The 18,821-nt window shown below is 44.0% G+C and overlaps 2 protein-coding genes across 3 annotated transcripts in view; both read right to left on the bottom strand.

Moving 5' to 3' along the window:
* The window catches only part of LOC109880180 (unconventional myosin-Va), a 40,497-nt gene extending 35,439 nt beyond the window's left edge, over window positions 1-5,058 (bottom strand). Inside the window, exons 1-4 of one of the 2 annotated variants that reach the window (XM_031801524.1) lie at window positions 4,864-5,058; window positions 3,735-3,845; window positions 1,343-1,514; window positions 150-294 (exon numbers count right to left, since the gene is read on the bottom strand). In XM_031801524.1, coding sequence (XP_031657384.1) covers window positions 150-294; window positions 1,343-1,514; window positions 3,735-3,845; window positions 4,864-4,890 — 455 coding nt within the window. In that variant the 5' untranslated portion in view covers window positions 4,891-5,058. The remainder of the gene's footprint in view (window positions 1-149; window positions 295-1,342; window positions 1,515-3,734; window positions 3,846-4,863) is intronic. The other variant, XM_031801523.1, reaches the window with a different exon arrangement.
* Window positions 5,059-11,578: 6,520 nt separating this feature from the next.
* Window positions 11,579-14,336, bottom strand: LOC109880177 (cAMP-regulated phosphoprotein 19). Its single transcript, XM_020472410.2, has 3 exons — window positions 13,969-14,336; window positions 13,270-13,392; window positions 11,579-12,993 (listed from the first exon to the last, which is right to left on the bottom strand). Exons 1-3 carry the CDS (start codon window positions 14,029-14,031, stop codon window positions 12,817-12,819), a joined length of 363 nt encoding a protein of 120 aa, XP_020327999.1. The 5' UTR covers window positions 14,032-14,336; the 3' UTR covers window positions 11,579-12,816.
* Window positions 14,337-18,821: the final 4,485 nt, after the last annotated feature.

Here is an 18,821-nt window from a genome sequence, read left to right as displayed (position 1 = left end):
AGAAGAAGAAGAAGAAGAACAGCTATCCTTGAAGTAATCACTGATGTTGAATGACTGGACAGCTGAAAGTCATGTGATGGAGACCTGTCCAATCACGTCAAGAGAGGAAGGAAGCAAGGACAAGACATTGTGCTGAGTGATTGACAGACCTGGCCATCTGTTTGTAAGCCTCCTCTGCCACAGCGAAGATGTGAGGATCCATGTCGCCCATGTTCTGTCCACTGTAGGCGTTGATGATGTCATGGTCATAGATGGGTATGCTCTCATAGGGGTTGATAGCAACCAACACGATGCCTGAATGAATTCACATTAACGAATCAGTGGCATAATTTATCAAAACACACACACACACACACAAAGAATTTCAAACATTTCAAATAGCTCAGGTCTGATAGCAGTTAACAACAAATATTTTGCCAGATACAGAAATAACAACAATGACAACAATGATCTAATTTCCACATGAAATTTCCCGATATAAAAAACTTCACAACGGTTAAAAGAAGCATATTTAGGTAGAACATTCTGAACGGTAGAATGTCAGGACTTCTGAATATATGATCGACACTATATTATCTATTCTATATCTATCTATCTATCTATCTATCTATCTATCTATCTATATTACCTGGAAACGGAACTGACAGTCCTGTGAACCGGACTCCAAAGTCTACAGTGAGTCACCAGAACAGAGTTAAAGGCTTTAGTTTTTACCTGCAACACGTGTAAGATGGACTTGGGAGTGTGAGTGTGTCTTTACCGCAGTAGCTGTAGATGGACTTGGGAGTGTGAGTGTGTCTTTACCGCAGTAGGTATAGATGGACTTGGGAGTGTGTCTTTACCGCAGTAGGTGTAGATGGAGTGTGAGTGTTTCTTTACCACAGTAGGTATAGATGGACTTGGGAGTGTGAGTGTGTCTTTACCGCAGTAGGTAGGGATGGACTTGGGAGTGTGAGTGTGTCTTTACCGCAGTAGGTGTAGATGGAGTGTGAGTGTTTCTTTACCACAGTAGGTATAGATGATCTTGGGAGTGTGAGTGTTTCTTTACCGCAGTAGGCGTAGATGGACTTGGGAGTGTGAGTGTGTCTTTACCGCAGTAGGCGTAGATGGACTTGGGAGTGTGAGTGTGTCTTTACCACAGTAGGTATAGATGATCTTGGGAGTGTGAGTGTGTCTTTACCGCAGTAGGTGTAGATGGAGTGTGAGTGTTTCTTTACCGCAGTAGGTATAGATGATCTTGGGAGTGTGAGTGTGTCTTTACCGCAGTAGGTGTAGATGGAGTGTGAGTGTTTCTTTACCGCAGTAGGTGTAGATGATCTTGGGAGTGTGAGTGTTTCTTTACCACAGTAGGTGTAGATGATCTTGGACTCCACGAAGCGCACTTTGAGGTTGTGTAGAACTGCTGGTTCGTGGAGGTAGCTGAGAGCTGTCAGGTCATTCTCCCCCACCAGGATATCAGGGTTCCTTAGCGGGGGTAAACTATTGGTCTGGGGGTCGATCTTGTGTTCCAAGTTCTGGAAGAAAACACCGCAGTCAGATGAAAGGAACACCCCAAAAATAACAATAACAAATATATATATATATATGCACTGTACAAGCACCGGAAATTAGTGCAAGCTTATGTGGGATGGTGCAATGTATCTAATATGGGTTGTTTATTCAGCGTTAGAATTGTATACAGAATGCCTTATAATTAATTAAAGATGCACTATGCAGAAACCGCTCCACCATTTCCTGGTTGCTAAAATTCTAATAGTTCCCCTAATTTCAGTTTATGTGACAAAACAAGCAAGTATAGTGTACAGAATCATTGTACCATCTAAACCCGCTGTGAAATATATTTCCCCATCACCAAAAATATAGTGTTTTCAGCTGTTTGAAACTGGTGTATAAAACCGAACGTTAAAAAAAAATTAACAAGAAACATACAAATAAGAGCACATAGAACATATCTACCACTTCTTAGACTTGCTTTTCAATGGGAATGACAGATCTATAATTCACATTTCTATGTGAAATTCATCAGGTCACCCCCCCAAAAAAAGTGCCATATTGCAGCATCGAACTCCTTATAGTGTAATTAGTCTTTCCTCCATGTGTCCATTAAATAGAGAGTTAAAATGGTGATCCTCTTCTGCCCAACCACTCAGATAACATCTTGGGCTTATTTCCATACCTGAAGTACATGCATTACATGCCTCAACTTGAACCGTCAGCTGCTGTGCAACAGCAAAAAGGTTTGGAGTAAAAGCACCGTAGGTGTTGTGGCCTCTTACGTTTCAGTCCCTGTATCTAGCTTGATCTAAAAAAAAATTGAATGTTTAGGCTACTTATGAACATGTGTGTCCAACACTGGAGCTGTAGTGTGAAGCCTTCCCTTACTCAAGTCAAGGTGGTAACTAACTGGAGCTGTAGTGTGAAGCCTTCCCTTACTCAAGTCAAGGTGGTAACTAACTGGAGCTGTAGTGTGAAGCCTTCCCTTACTCAAGTCAAGGTGGTAACTAACTGGAGCTGTAGTGTGAAGCCTTCCCTTACTCAAGTCAAGGTGGTAACTAACTGGAGCTGTAGTGTGAAGCCTTCCCTTACTCAAGTCAAGGTGGTAACTAACTGGAGCTGTAGTGTGAAGCCTTCCCTTACTCAAGTCAAGGTGGTAACTAACTGGAGCTGTAGTGTGAAGCCTTCCCTTACTCAAGTCAAGGTGGTAACTAACTGGAGCTGTAGTGTGAAGCCTTCCCTTACTCAAGTCAAGGTGGTAACTAACTGGAGCTGTAGTGTGAAGCCTTCCCTTACTCAAGTCAAGGTGGTAACTAACTGGAGCTGTAGTGTGAAGCCTTCCCTTACTCAAGTCAAGGTGGTAACTAACTGGAGCTGTAGTGTGAAGCCTTCCCTTACTCAAGTCAAGGTGGTAACTAACTGGAGCTGTAGTGTGAAGCCTTCCCTTACTCAAGTCAAGGTGGTAACTAACTGGAGCTGTAGTGTGAAGCCTTCCCTTACTCAAGTCAAGGTGGTAACTAACTGGAGCTGTAGTGTGAAGCCTTCCCTTACTCAAGTCAAGGTGGTAACTAACTGGAGCTGTAGTGTGAAGCCTTCCCTTACTCAAGTCAAGGTGGTAACTAACTGGAGCTGTAGTGTGAAGCCTTCCCTTACTCAAGTCAAGGTGGTAACTAACTGGAGCTGTAGTGTGAAGCCTTCCCTTACTCAAGTCAAGGTGGTAACTAACTGGAGCTGTAGTGTGAAGCCTTCCCTTACTCAAGTCAAGGTGGTAACTAACTGGAGCTGTAGTGTGAAGCCTTCCCTTACTCAAGTCAAGGTGGTAACTAACTTTAGCAACATATTTTTAGTCTTAAGTAAATGTAACAACCAGGTACATAAATAAAACAGGATAACAATTATTATTTACATTCTGAGGACTTGCCCACCACAGTAACAGCCATAGTCAAAACCCTTCCCCGGTCTTTATCCAAATGTTCCTTCTTTCTATTCCAACGAGACCCATCTCACCACCCATCCAGACCCAGAACCCATCTCTCCACCCCTGCAGACCCAGAGACCCATCTCACCACCCCTCCAGACCCAGAACCCATCTCTCCACCCCTCCAGACCCATCTCTCCACCACTGAGACCCATCTCACCACCCCTGAGACCCATCTCACCACCCCTCCAGACCCATCTCTCCACCCCTCCAGACCCAGAGACCCATCTCTCCACCCCTCCAGACCCAGCTCCTCTCTCACTGTGCCATCTTCCAGCTGTAGACACAGAGCCCTGTCTCCAGGAGTGTAGTCCTTGGTGAGCTCTGCTGGCTTCCATGCCTCCACAGCATCTGGGAGCCAGACCCGGGCATACTGAGGGACAGCGGAAGACTGGTTAATGTATGGACATGTCAACAACATAACAGCTACATCTAGGACTTAAAAAGCGACGAGCCATAGATATGGCTAGGCAACAAACTGACATTTTTTACTATGATCTAGTCTAATTATACAGAGGGAGTAGAGGGACAGAGGGACACAGGTTAATGCATAGAAATGTCAACATAAGGACAATGTTGCACTACTGCTATCCAGAATAGATTCAGACCCCTATGCTTGCTTACAGCTACACTCGGGTCAGACACGCTTCTGCAGAGCCGGATGTATCTCAATCCAGGGATGAGAAATGCATTTTCAATCTTATCGGTGTAAGACTTTGGATAATGGGACAATTCAGAGTATAACTGATGTCTCATTCCTGGGTTGTGGTATATTTTCCCAGACATATTTTGCGCCGGCTCTGCGGTGTCTTAATTTATACAGGAAGTTTGTCCGATCCGAGTGCAGCTGTGAGCAAGAATACAGTCAGAATCTATTCTGGATACACAACTGCATTCTAGTCTAATCTAAATGATCAATGCCACTTAAAACAAACATTTGTGACCATTCTCTTCGGATATACAATCTAATATCACTATGGATGAGATGACAACATTACTTATTTAGTCAATAATCATCATTGACATTTCTCACCAACAAAACCATTGATGTTACTAATAACTTTATAATCTTGATGCAACTCACAAAGTAGTTGAGGAACGCTCAACTCCCATTCTCTTAAATCGAGGCGATATACACCGAGTAACTTTAACTTTCCACAGCTGTGTCATCACTCTTCACTGTCTGCGGCAGTTGACATGTAGCAAAAAGTATATCGCAATGACCTAACGTTACATAAAGGCACACACACATTAACTGTGAGAACAAAACTGAGGCCAACGTTGATAAAATAGCGTAACTCCATTTAACTGTTGTCTCTATCCGTAAATGATCCGATAGTCCTGCTAACTTACATGCCACTGACAGAAACCTACTAATCATATTAGCCTACCTTGGAGTATAGTTCAGAAGCTGCCATGACATTCAATATGCTTTATATCCACTCTTCACTTTAGCCTCTGTCTCTTCATTTGCGACCCAGTTAATAAATATGAAAAATATAAAGGAAAAAGTAGCGGAGAGAGAGAAAATAGCGGCTACGTGCCGACAGGAATCTCCATACTTCTTCAAGTGTGAAGTCTCTGTGCATTATGGGTATATCTATTCCGCGCGTCCGGTGGCTGTTGCCTTGAAAGGTGACCTCCTTGTGGCTGCTTGGCTTATTACATATTACATTATAACATTCAAACATTCAAACATACACGCATCAGCAACCACAGTTAATGAAATCACTGAAACCCTTAACGAAGAGCTGCCGTCAGTGTTGGAATGGGTGGCCAGTAATAAACTGGTCCTTGAACATCTCTGAAACTAAGAGCATTGTATTTGGTACAAATCATTCCCTAAGTTCTAGACGTCAGCTGAATCTGGTAATGAATGGTGTGGCTGTTGAACAAGTTGAGGAGACTAAATTACTTGGCGTTACCTTAGATTGTAAACTGTCATGGTCAAAACATATAGACTCAATGGTTATAAAGATGGGGAGAAGTCTGTCTGTAAATAAAGAGATGCTCTGCTTTTTTGACACCACACTCCATAAAGCAAGTTCTGCAGGCTCTAGTTTTGTCTAATCTTGACTATTGTCCAGTCGTGTGATCCAGTGCGGCAAGGAAAGACCTAGTTAAGCTGCAGCTGGTCCAGAACAGAGCGGCACATCTTGCTCTTCAGTGTAACCAGAGGGCTGATATAAATACTATGCATCCCAGTCTCTCTCTCCAGAATGGCTCAGCAGGGCAGGGGTGTATGGTGAAGATATAGACCAGTCTCTCTCTCCAGAATGGCTCAGCAGGGCAGGGGTGTATGGTGAAGATATAGACCAGTCTCTCTCCAGACTGGCTCAGCAGGGCAGGGGTGTGTGGTGAAGATATAGACCAGTCTCTCTCTCCAGACTGGCTCAGCAGGGCAGGGGTGTATGGTGAAGATATAGACCAGTCTCTCTCCAGACAGGCTCAGCAGGGCAGGGGTGTATGGTGAAGATATAGACCAGTCTCTCTCCAGACTGGCTCAGCAGGGCAGGGGTGTGTGGTGAAGATATAGACCAGTCTCTCTCTCCAGACTGGCTCAGCAGGGCAGGGGTGTGAGGGGTGTATGGTGAAGATATAGACCAGTCTCTCTCCAGACTGGCTCAGCAGGGCAGGGGTGTGAGGGGTGTGTGGTGAAGATATAGACCAGTCTCTCTCTCCAGAATGGCTCAGCAGGGCAGGGGTGTGTGGTGAAGATATAGACCAGTCTCTATCTCCAGACTGGCTCAGCAGGGCAGGGGTGTGTGGTGAAGATATAGACCAGTCTCTCTCCAGAATGGCTCAGCAGGGCAGATATAGACCAGTCTCTCTCTCCAGACTGGCTCAGCAGGGCAGGGGTGTGTAGTGAAGATATAGACCAGTCTCTCTCTCCAGACTGGCTCAACAGGGCAGGGGTGTGTGGTGAAGATATAGACCAGTCTCTCTCTCCAGACTGGCTCAGCAGGGCAGGGGTGTGTGGTGAAGATAAGACCAGTCTCTCTCCAGAATGGCTCAGCAGGGCAAGGGTGTGTGGTGAAGATATAGACCAGTCTCTCTCTCCAGACTGGCTCAGCAGGGCATGGGTGTGGTGAAGATATAGACCAGTCTCTCTCCAGACTGGCTCAGCAGGGCAGGGGTGTATGGTGAAGATATAGACCAGTCTCTCTCCAGACTGGCTCAGCAGGGCAGGGGTGTGAGGGGTGTGTGGTGAAGATATAGACCAGTCTCTCTCCAGACTGGCTCAGCAGGGCAGGGGTGTGTGGTGAAGATATAGACCAGTCTCTCTCTCCAGACTGGCTCAGCAGGGCAGGGGTGTGTGGTGAAGATATAGACCAGTCTCTCTCTCCAGACTGGCTCAGCAGGGCAGGGGTGTGTGGTGAAGATATAGACCAGTCTCTCTCTCCAGACTGGCTCAGCAGGGCAGGGGTGTGTGGTGAAGATATAGACCAGTCTCTCTCTCCAGACTGGCTCAGCAGGGCAGGGGTGTGTGGTGAAGATATAGACCAGTCTCTCTCTCCAGACTGGCTCAGCAGGGCAGGGGTGTGTGGTGAAGATATAGACCAGTCTCTCTCTCCAGACTGGCTCAGCAGGGCAGGGGTGTGTGGTGAAGATATAGACCAGTCTCTCTCCAGACTGGCTCAGCAGGGCAGGGGTGTGTGGTGAAGATATAGACCAGTCTCTCTCCAGACTGGCTCAGCAGGGCAGGGGTGTGAGGGGTGTATGGTGAAGATATAGACCAGTCTCTCTCTCCAGACTGGCTCAGCAGGGCAGGGGTGTGAGGGGTGTGTGATGAAGATATAGACCAGTCTCTCTCCAGACTGGCTCAACAGGGCAGGGATGTGAGGGGTGTGTGGTGAAGATATAGACCAGTCTCTCTCCAGACTGGCTCAACAGGGAAGGGGTGTGAGGGGTGTGTGGTGAAGATATAGACCAGTCTCTCTCTCCAGACTGGCTCAGCAGGGCAGGGGTGTGAGGGGTGTGTGATGAAGATATAGACCAGTCTCTCTCCAGACTGGCTCAACAGGGCAGGGGTGTGAGGGGTGTGTGGTGAAGATATAGACCAGTCTCTCTCCAGACTGGCTCAGCAGGGCAGGGGTGTGTGGTGAAGATATAGACCAGTCTCTCTCTCCAGACTGGCTCAACAGGGCAGGGGTGTATGGTGAAGATATAGACCAGTCTCTCTCTCCAGACTGGCTCAGCAGGGCAGGGGTGTGTGGTGAAGGTATAGACCAGTCTCTCTCCAGACTGGCTCAGCAGGGCAGGGGTGTGTGGTGAAGATATAGACCAGTCTCTCTCTCCAGACTGGCTCAGCAGGGCAGGGGTGTGTGGTGAAGATATAGACCAGTCTCTCTCTCCAGACTGGCTCAGCAGGGCAGGGGTGTGTGGTGAAGATATAGACCAGTCTCTCTCTCCAGACTGGCTCAGCAGGGCAGGGGTGTGTGGTGAAGATATAGACCAGTCTCTCTCTCCAGACTGGCTCAGCAGGGCAGGGGTGTGTGGTGAAGATATAGACCAGTCTCTCTCTCCAGACTGGCTCAGCAGGGCAGGGGTGTGTGGTGAAGATATAGATCAGTCTCTCTCTCCAGACTGGCTCAGCAGGGCAGGGGTGTGTGGTGAAGATATAGACCAGTCTCTCTCCAGACTGGCTCAGCAGGGCAGGGGTGTGTGGTGAAGATATAGACCAGTCTCTCTCCAGACTGGCTCAGCAGGGCAGGGGTGTGTGGTGAAGATATAGACCAGTCTCTCTCTCCAGACTGGCTCAGCAGGGCAGGGGTGTGAGGGGTGTGTGGTGAAGATATAGACCAGTCTCTCTCCAGACTGGCTCAGCAGGGCAGGGGTGTGAGGGGTGTGTGGTGAAGATATAGACCAGTCTCTCTCCAGACTGGCTCAGCAGGGCAGGGGTGTGTGGTGAAGATATAGACCAGTCTCTCTCTCCAGACTGGCTCAACAGGGCAGGGGTGTATGGTGAAGATATAGACCAGTCTCTCTCTCCAGACTGGCTCAGCAGGGCAGGGGTGTGTGGTGAAGGTATAGACCAGTCTCTCTCCAGACTGGCTCAGCAGGGCAGGGGTGTGTGGTGAAGATATAGACCAGTCTCTCTCTCCAGACTGGCTCAGCAGGGCAGGGGTGTGTGGTGAAGATATAGATCAGTCTCTCTCTCCAGACTGGCTCAGCAGGGCAGGGGTGTGTGGTGAAGATATAGACCAGTCTCTCTCCAGACTGGCTCAGCAGGGCAGGGGTGTGTGGTGAAGATATAGACCAGTCTCTCTCCAGACTGGCTCAGCAGGGCAGGGGTGTGTGGTGAAGATATAGACCAGTCTCTCTCTCCAGACTGGCTCAGCAGGGCAGGGGTGTGAGGGGTGTGTGGTGAAGATATAGACCAGTCTCTCTCCAGACTGGCTCAGCAGGGCAGGGGTGTGAGGGGTGTGTGGTGAAGATATAGACCAGTCTCTCTCCAGACTGGCTCAGCAGGGCAGGGGTGTGAGGGGTGTGTGGTGAAGCTATAGACCAGTCTCTCTCATTCATTGTTTCATTGTGTGAATTGTTTTCCATTTTATTTCTTATTTTGATTAATTTACATATGTTAATTCACCAGTACATATGTTGCCACTCGCCTGTAGTAAATGTACCGTTAATCGCCCTGTCGTTTGTTTACGTTAATTTCTGTTAATGCATGTATTAATTACAGTAATTTACCGTTCTCATTCTCGGAGTGGAAACATTGTTTGCAGAGTTCACAACCTGCTACACTTGTGAGAAACAAGTTTTGGTTTATTTGATCAAATTAATTTATTTTCATTGTCTTTTGTTTGGAGTGTGAGCAATGAGCACGTGTCTGGTTTCTCTGTCCTGATCATGTTGAGGGAGCGTGTGTCTGGTTTCTCTGTCCTGATCATGTTGAGGGAACGTGTGTCTGGTTTCTTTGTCCTGATCATGTTGAGGGAACATGTGTGTCTGGTTTCTCTCTCCTGATCATGTTGAGGGAGCGTGTGTCTGGTTTCTCTCTCCTGATCATGTTGAGGGAACGTGTGTCTGGTTTCTCTCTCCTGATCATGTTGAGGGAACGTGTGACTGGTTTCTCTGTCCTGATCATGTTGAGGGAACGTGTGTCTGGTTTCTCTGTCCTGATCATGTTGAGGGCATGAGCACATATAGATGTACCTGGTCTGCTGCTCAGAAATGTAAGTCATAGCTTTTTGAACATCCATAGTGAATAATAATATATTAAAACTATTTGAAAAAATATATTTCCAAAAATCTGCCCCTTGATAATCACCAATCCTCGGTGTGAAAGCGCAATGGTGACAGCTGACTGATACCAGACTCAGAAACCTGGATAGACGTGCTCAGCGGAAGAGGCATTGAAGCGGTAGGTGAGAGACATGGTACCCCTCATGGTGTAGAAGGAGAGGGTGGCTGCCGATAGGTCCAAGAAGACCCCTATCCGGGATGAATAGGGTGCATTGATATCCAGTTGGTCTTTACTATGCTGGGCAGAGTGGCTAGAATCGGAGCTGTCCCCGTAGCCTGTCCTCTTGAGGTCCTTTTAGGTGCAGGCCCCCCTTTTCCGCTCCACCTCCCAGTAGTAGGCACCCTCGGACAAGGGATCCTTGCAGAGGACCTGGGGCAGTTAGACTGGTACAGCTGGCATTAGGTGGTACAGCTGGCAGAGGACCTGGGGCAGGCAGTCGAACCTTGAGGTACCTTGAGGTACAGACTGGTACAGCTGGCAGTTGAACCTTGAGGTACTGTCTGTGTTGGTGCTGGTCCACCTTCTTGCTACCTCTAGACTGGTACAGCTGGCAGTCGAACCTTGAGGTACTGAGCCAGTCTGGTGCTAGGCCACCTTCTTGTTACCTCTAGACTGGTACAGCAGGTAGTCGAACCTTGAGGTACTGTCTGTGTTGGTGCTGGTCCACCTTGTTGTTACCTCTAGACTGGTACAGCTGGCAGTAGCCCAGGTTATATGAAAAACCACATTGATATGGTCTATAACCAACACAGTTACAATAGCAGAGCTAGTGTTATGTCTTGTAAAATCCCAAGAGTAAACAGTATTGTGAGGAGCACGTTTTTTTATATACAGGCATTTGTCTATGGAATGGCCTCTCCTTGGAGATTAAGCAAAGAAAAAAAAGTAGAAATAGCTTCAAAAAAGCAGGCAAAGGTTTTAATCTGGACAAGGTTGTCTTAATCAGAGAAACCACTACATTGCCTCTTGCGCCCCCTACTGCTGGTACGGTGTATTTATTTGAAGGATTAATAGATTTGTTTTAATGTGAAATTAATACGATAGATTTTTAAGGTTCGGAAGAAGTGCAGTGAATAGTGCCACTTTTTAGGATGTTAAAATAAATGAACGTATTTATGGTTATTTTGTAATTTTCTCTTTGTCTTTTAATCATTAGACGTGTTATTATTTTTACCATCGAGGATCACTATGGAAACAAGCTGTGATATCCTCTGGGTCCACATTGTACATTTTGTTGAATATGTATGTTACCCCAAATAAATTCAATCGGTAAGAATAAAAACAACCAGATTTATTTAATAATGTTATTGAAAACACAGTCCAGATTTGTCAAATTACAAATGTGTCAAGTAAGTAAAATAAATAACCCCTTTTAGATTATGAAGATTCATTTCAAATTATAAATTGAAAAACAATTGGAAAGTGACTTATGGGTCTCTACATAAATCCCTTGTATATACCAGCACCCAGGCTACAGACCGTCACCCAGGCTACAGACCGTCACCCAGGCTACAGACCAGCACCCAGGCTACAGACCGTCACCCAGGCTACAGACCGTCACCCAGGCTACAGACCAGCACCCAGGCTACAGACCGTCACCCAGGCTACAGACCAGCACCCAGGCTACAGACCAGCACCCAGGCTACAGATCGTCACCCAGGCTACAGACCAGCACCCAGACTAATAAATGGATGGATTTGAAGGTAAATGGGCCTATTATATTCTCTTCCACGTTCATTGTGTTCTTTGCCAGTGTTGGTCAACGTAGACATTACAGCTGTATTATAATAGCTACTGTGAAAGCAGAAAACAAGTAGAACATCAACCAAGAGAACAAAAGGTCAAAACAAAGCTATTGTGCAAAACTATTTTATTTACAAATGGCACAACGTGACTGCACACAGTCAATGCACATGCACACCGTTCAAACTGACACTTCATTTAAAGCGAGTTGCTCGACTACTAAACCTAAATGACCTGAGTCTCAGATATAGAGGCAGGCAGGCATTCCTAGGCTAGATTCACAGAGGCTATGTCATCAGAAATGGCATCCTAACCCCTAGTCCACTACATTTGACCAGAGCCTCACAGGGAGTGCACTATATAGGGATCCATATCAGACAAGCAGAGATTCTCTCACTGGAGTGAGTGAGCAAATATTGCCCAAGAGAAAACAGAGGCTCATAAACTGTTAAAGGCCATTTAAGAGGTTCAGATGAGATTCATAATATACATGACAGCTACTGTGCGATACAGGCTATTTTCAATCAATGCATCAAAACAAACAACATAGCTTTTGGACAGTGGAGGAGGGCATTAAGACTGATGGTACCAGAACGGTTTGTGTTGTCTAGACAATGACTGTAAGGTCAAGAAGCTGTCCAGACAAACAGAAATAGATCTGGAACCAGAACAGGATTCTAAGAGTGATCAATAATTCTCATCGGTTGGTTCTAGAATATTACCTCACAATTTAATATGTCAATGGAAGCCATGGAAGGTAAAACATGTCTAAGATATTGACCTGGCCTCTCCCATACATGGTGATAGGCTATGTACAGTTTACATAAGTCACTACAGTAGATACAGGCCACTTTGAACTAGACTTTGCAAAAAACGTGTCCCTTTAAACCAATTTTTTCAGTCAGTATCCGAAGACAGTCATCCTCTGGCAGCAATATTTCTCAGGAGTCTTTCTGCTTGATTCTCAAAAACATAATTTTTCAGAATTCATATAGAGATGGTGGTGATGGTGAGGGAAAAAAATTGGGGGGCAGAAGACAGCTGTCTAGGAAAGAAGAGAGATGGAGGGAGAGAGAATACACTGATCTGAATTACCTCTCTGCCCGTTCCCTCTGGCTCTAACCATTCAATGTTTGCAAATCTGTAAGGTGTAGGTACTGTGGTGGAAGCCACAGCAAGATATATCAAACATTGAAGGGTTAGGGCCAAGAGGTAAAGGAAGTAGGGATTGAATTGGGACTGGCATGAGAGAGAGAGGAGAGAGGAGAGAGAGAGAGAGCGATGGAATGATAACACCAGAACAGAACAGATTTCAAATTTCCAAAGCTTCCCTGTTTCCATCAGCCCCTCAGCCAGCCAGTTTGCTGGCCACGATGGAGGGCTTCCTCTGGGGGATGTCCTGGGGTGTGGGGATGTGGTCCCCGGTTATCTCTGCCTTCTCAGCCGGCGTCACTGCAGGGAGCTGCTGCTTGTTCTGCACCTTAGCCTTGGCCATGTTGTAGTCCCCAGAGTCAAAGAACTTTTGCTGAACAGAGAAAATGTATATATATACTGTATATATAAATAAATCACAGATCAGATATGTTACAGCCAATACAAAGATGTTTGTGTTGTCCAAGAAAATGAATGCTTATGCTTATAAAAAAAAGCATGACAATGATTCCATAACAAAAATGGATTGCTGTGAAAGCAAGTGAATGTAAAGTGTAAATAGCTTAGTTTGCACGTTCAGCCTAACTAGAATCATCTACAGCTACCAAAGTGTTGAGTTTGCAGGGCACAACCATCAGGCCATTATTACCCCTTTCTGAATCCGTTTCCGGAGCAGGTCAGAGCCCCCAGGCTTGGCTCCAAGATGAGGGAACCTGGCCTTGAGTTTCACCTCCTCTGCCTTCTCCGGGCTGAGGACTGTGTCATCCATCTCCTGTGTTGACAGAACAACACACAAATACACAGTATAAGACACAAATTAATAGGGTTGGGGTAACATGTTACCATCATCACAGCAACAAAATGGTGTTTTTGTCCATCTCGACGGTTGACAAGTCGATTAGTTTAGCTACTGGTTATGATTCTATCAGACAAATGATGGCCTTTGATTTGATTCTCCAATGAGTGGGGTTAGGTTGCTAGCTGGCAACATAGCCTTCAGCTTATCTGCAATGTCCCCCCCCCCCCCAAAGAAAACGTAGTTTAGCGGCATGCATGAACGCAGGCAGACAAAATTGTAGAAAACATCTAGCTAAGCTACATAGCTAGCTAGCTACCGGTAAAATTAATAAAGCTATCTCTGTGTTGCTAACTAGCTAACCACTCATATTGATAAATAAAAATAATGGTTATGTGCACAATTCAATGCACGGTGATGATACATTTGAAATAAATTAAGTTACTAAACGTCAACTAACTAAACTGCTGCTTTGACAGACATATTTGACATGGCTACTAGCAATGTATCACTAACCTAGCTTGTTAGCATCAATGTAATTACAACTCTAACCTGCTGTTCCTCGTGGGTTGCCTCCCCGACGGCAGGCCTTGTTCCTTCAATCTCCTCGGACATGGCGAACTACGTAAATGTCCAGTTTTCTACAAAAACTGAGGTTTACACCAACAACACTACAGACACACAGCTACTAGCCAGACCACCTACACAAAAAAAGGCCGTGTGCTCCCTCCCTTTTCTCTCGTGGTGCAGCAGATTGTCTGAAGACAGAGAGAGAAAAAAACTCTTTCTCTGTGCCTGTGCCTCTCTCTCTCTCTCTCTCTCTGTGTCTCTCTCTGTGCCTGTGCCTCTCTCTCTCTCTCTGTCTCTCTCTGTGCCTGTGCCTGTGCCTCTCTCTCTCTCTGTCTCTCTCGCTCGCTCTCTCAATTCAATTCAATTCAAGGGGCTTTATTGGCATGGGAAACATGTGTTAACATTGCCAAAGCAAGTGAGGTAGATAATATATAAAGTGAATATATAAAGTGAAATAAACAATCAAAATTAAGAGTAAACATTACACATACAGAAGTTTCAAAACAATAAAGACATTACAAATGTCATATTATATATATATACAGTGTTTTAACAATGTACAAATGGTAAAGAACACAAGATAAAATAAATAAGCATAAATATGGGTTGTATTTACAATGGTGTGTGTTCTTCACTGGTTGCCCTTTTCTCGTGGTAACAGGTCACAAATCTTGCTGCTGTGATGGCACACTGTGGAATTTCACCCAGTAGATATGGGAGTTTATCAAAATTGAATTTGTTTTCTAATTCTTTGTGGATCTGTGTAATCTGAGGGAAATATGTGTCTCTAATATGGTCATACATTGGGCAGGAGGTTAGGAAGTGCAGCTCAGTTTCCACCTCATTTTGTGGGCAGTGTGCACATAGTCTGTCTTCTCTTGAGAGCCATGTCTGCCTACGGCGGCCTTTCTCAATAGCAAGGCTATGCTCACTGAGTCTGTACATAGTCAAAGCTTTCCTTAAGTTTGGGTCAGTCACAGTGGTCAGGTATTCTGCCACTGTGCACTCTCTGTTTAGGGCCAAATAGCATTCTAGTTTGCTCTGTTTTTTTGTTAATTCTTTCCAATGTGTCAAGTAATGATCTTTTTGTTTTCTCATGAGCTGTCCTGGGGCTCTGTGGGGTGTGTTTGTGATCAGAGCACCAGGACCAGCTTGCTTAGGGGACTCTTCTCCAGGTTCATCTCTCTGTAGGTGATGCCTTTGTTATGGAAGGTTTGGGAATCGCTTCCTTTTAAGTGGTTGTAGAATTTAATGTCTCTTTTCTGGATTTTGATAATTAGTGGGTATCGGCCTAATTCTGCTCTGCAGGCATTATTTGGTGTTCTATGTTGTACACGGAGGATATTTTTGCAGAATTCTGCATGCATGCGGACCCCAGACCTCACAACCATAAAGGGCAATGGGCTCTATGACTGATTCAAATATTTTTAGCCAGATCCTAATTGGTATGTTGCATTTTATGTTCCCTTTGATGGTATAGAATGCCCTTCTTGCCTTGTCTCTCAGATCGTTCACAGCTTTGTGGAAGTTACCTCTGGCGCTGATGTTTAGGCCAAGGTATGTATTGTTTTTTGTATGCTCTAGGGCAATGGTGTCTAGATGGAATTTGTATTTGTGGTCCTGGCGACTGGACCTTTTTTGGAACACCATTATTTTGGTCTTACTGAGATTTACTGTCAGGGCCCAGGTCTGGCAGAATCTGTTTAGAATATCTAGCTGCTGCTGTAGGTCCTCCTTGGTTGGTGACAGAAGCACCAGATCATCAGCCAACAGTAGACATTTGACTTAGGATTCTAGTAGGGTGAGGCCGGGTGCTGTAGACTGTTCTAGTGCCCTCGCCAATTCGTTGATGTATATGTTGAAGAGGGTGTTGAAGAGGGTGGGGCTTAAGCTGCATCCCTGTCTCACCCCACGATTATATGCATTTCCCCCAAACAGATAAAATCACATTTTATTTGTCACATGCTTCGTAAACAACAGTGTAGACTAACAGTTAAATGATTACTTACGGGTTGCTTTTTTCAACAATTAATTTTCGATAAAACATTAAATAAATAAATAAATAATATGACAAGGAATATATAGTCACACAGTGAATAACGAATAACAAATTACTAATAATATCAACCTCAAACTCATTTCAGATATGATTGCTAAATGGAATGCTCAAGACAGAGACAAACATTACGTGAATAAGGGCCTTTGTCTAAACGAATACATAGACTTTCACTAGGGACTACACACCCCCTTGCAGTCTTCACATTTTGCTGCCTTAAAAAGGACTACTAGTACACTATTTTACATCTTGATGTTAGATGTTTCCTTACCCTGGAAGTTGTCTCTGGACCAGGGGAAACTGTCAACAGCCATTAAACTTTGGCTAACTTTAGCAACCACTAGCTAAACATCTATGAAAGTGATGGGGGCATGGTTAAAAAAATAAAATGTCAAAACTCACCTGAAATCAACTCCATATTTGGTTTAATGTTAGTTAAAAGGTGATATTTGGTTTAATGTTAGTTAAAAGGTGATATTTGGCCATGAAAAAAAAAATCAACAACATGCTCACATCACTTCCATAGATTTTAACTAGTGGTGGTTAAAGTTAGCTGAAGTTTGTAATGACTTTTTATAGAAAAATGAACCATATATTAGTTTCTCCTGGCCCATAGACTACTTTCAGACATCAACCTATAAAATAGTAAACTAGTTCTTTAAAATTAAACCAAAAATATTGATTCAATTAGATTGTTTTCTCCAATCGATCAACACATGTAAGGCTGTCAAAATTTGCAAATGACTAAGACATAAAACATGTGGACGTATAGTTAACACTTGGTGGCAGCCATTACAGTTGTGAATCGTTTTTAATATGATTCAACCAGCCTTGCCATTACAGTTGTGAATCATTTTAAATATGATTCAACCAGCCTTGCCATTACAGTTGTGAATCATTTTTAATATGATTCAACCAGCCTTGCATTTACAGTTGTGAATCATTTTTAATATGATTCAACCAGCCTTGCCATTACAGTTGTGAATCATTTTTAATATGATTCAACCAGCCTTGCCATTATAGTTGTGAATCATTTTTAATATGATTCAACCAGCCTTGCATTTACAGTTGTGAATCATTTTTAATATGATTCAACCAGCCTTGCCATTACAGCTGTGAATCATTTTTAATATGATTCAACCAGCCTTACCATTATAGTTGTGAATCATTTTTAATATGATTCAACCAGCTTTGCCCAACTCTTAGTGTAACATACAACCATTGTTTCTGTTAAAATTTCTCAAGCTCAGTGAATTTTGCATAAGATGGAATGCATAAGAACATCAGAAACCTATTTCCCTTGGCAGGATACATCAATTCCTTTATTGTATCCAATGTCTTTAAAAACGCATGTCCTCTGTATTATACACAGTATGCTTTGAAGACTGACACCACTTGTATTTGGAACAGTTACATTTCAAACACAGCACACAGAAATATGAGTTGTTACAACCAACCACATCGAAAGCAACACGTTAATCATTACCCATTTCCACATCTTCTCTTCCAGCTGTTTGGCTTGGCCTGCAGATCAATGAGGACATGTATCTAAAAAGCTGCTCTCAACAAGCATTCAACTCCTTTAAAGTCAAGGAGATGTTTGTTCGCTTGTCAAACTGAACATGTAGCAGAGAAGAGGTGATCAGAGGGAAGGAGAGAAGAGGCAATATCTGTGTATGTTGTAGTAATAGTTGTGCATGTTGTAGTACTAGCTGTGTATGTTGTAGTACTAGCTGTGTATGTTGTAGTAATAGCTGTGTATGTTGTAGTACTAGTTGTGCATGTTGTAGTACTAGCTGTGTATGTTGTAGTAATAGCTGTGTATGTTGTAGTACTAGCTGTGTATGTTGTAGTACTAGCTGTGTATGTTGTAGTAATAGTTGGGTATGTTGTAGTAATAGTTGGGTATGTTGTATGTTGTAGTAATAGCTGTGTATGTTGTAGTACTAGTTGTGTATGTTGTAGTACTAGCTGTGTATGTTGTAGTACTAGCTGTGTATGTTGTAGTACTAGCTGTGTATGTTGTAGTAATAGCTGTGTATGTTGTAGTACTAGCTGTGTATGTTGTAGTACTAGCTGTGTATGTTGTAGTACTAGCTGTGTATGTTGTAGTACTAGCTGTGCATGTTGTAGTAATAGTTGTGTATGTTGTAGTACTAGTTGTGTATGTTGTAGTACTAGTTGTGTATATTGTAGTACTAGTTGTGTATGTTGTAGTACTAGCTGTGTATGTTGTAGTACTAGCTGTGTATGTTGTAGTACTAGCTGTGTATGTTGTAGTACTAGCTGTGTATGTTGTAGTAATAGCTGTGTATGTTGTAGTACTAGGTGTGTATGTTGTAGTACTAGCTGTGTATGTTGTAGTACTAGCTGTGTATGTTGTAGTAATAGCTGTGTATGTTGTAGTACTAGCTGTGTATGTTGTAGTACTAGCTGTGTATGTTGTAGTACTAGCTGTGTATGTTGTAGTAATAGCTGTGTATGTTGTAGTAATAGCTGTGTATGTTGTAGTAATAGCTGTGTATGTTGTAGTACTAGCTGTGTATGTTGTAGTAATAGCTGTGGATGTTGTAGTAATAGCTGTGTATGTTGTAGTAATAGCTGTGGATGTTGTAGTAATAGCTGTGGATGTTGTAGTAATAGCTGTGTATGTTGTAGTCAGGTGTCTCACCTGCATGAGGTGCTTTGATGAGGTGAATATTCTTCTTCACTTCGCTTATGGCCTCTTCCTTCTCCAACTGTTTGTCCTTCTTCAGCTTGTAGGATGAGCAGATAGAGA

Source organism: Oncorhynchus kisutch, linkage group LG22 (genome assembly GCF_002021735.2).
Source record: "Oncorhynchus kisutch isolate 150728-3 linkage group LG22, Okis_V2, whole genome shotgun sequence".
Taxonomy (NCBI): Eukaryota; Metazoa; Chordata; class Actinopteri; order Salmoniformes; family Salmonidae; genus Oncorhynchus; species Oncorhynchus kisutch.
This window is presented reverse-complemented; position numbering and strand designations above follow the sequence as displayed.

What these genes read in the sequence shown, in the direction of transcription:
- LOC109880177 (XM_020472410.2), bottom strand. Translation starts at nt 14,031, where the DNA reads ATGTCCGAGGAGATTGAAGGAACAAGGCCTGCCGTCGGGGAGGCAACC. An exon ending in CAACCCACGAGGAACAGCAG is followed by an intron (nt 13,393 to 13,968) that starts GTTAGAGTTGTA and finishes CTGTCAACACAG; the next exon opens with GAGATGGATGACACAGTCCT. An exon ending in GGAAACGGATTCAGAAAGGG is followed by an intron (nt 12,994 to 13,269) that starts GTAATAATGGCC and finishes TTCTCTGTTCAG; the next exon opens with CAAAAGTTCTTTGACTCTGG.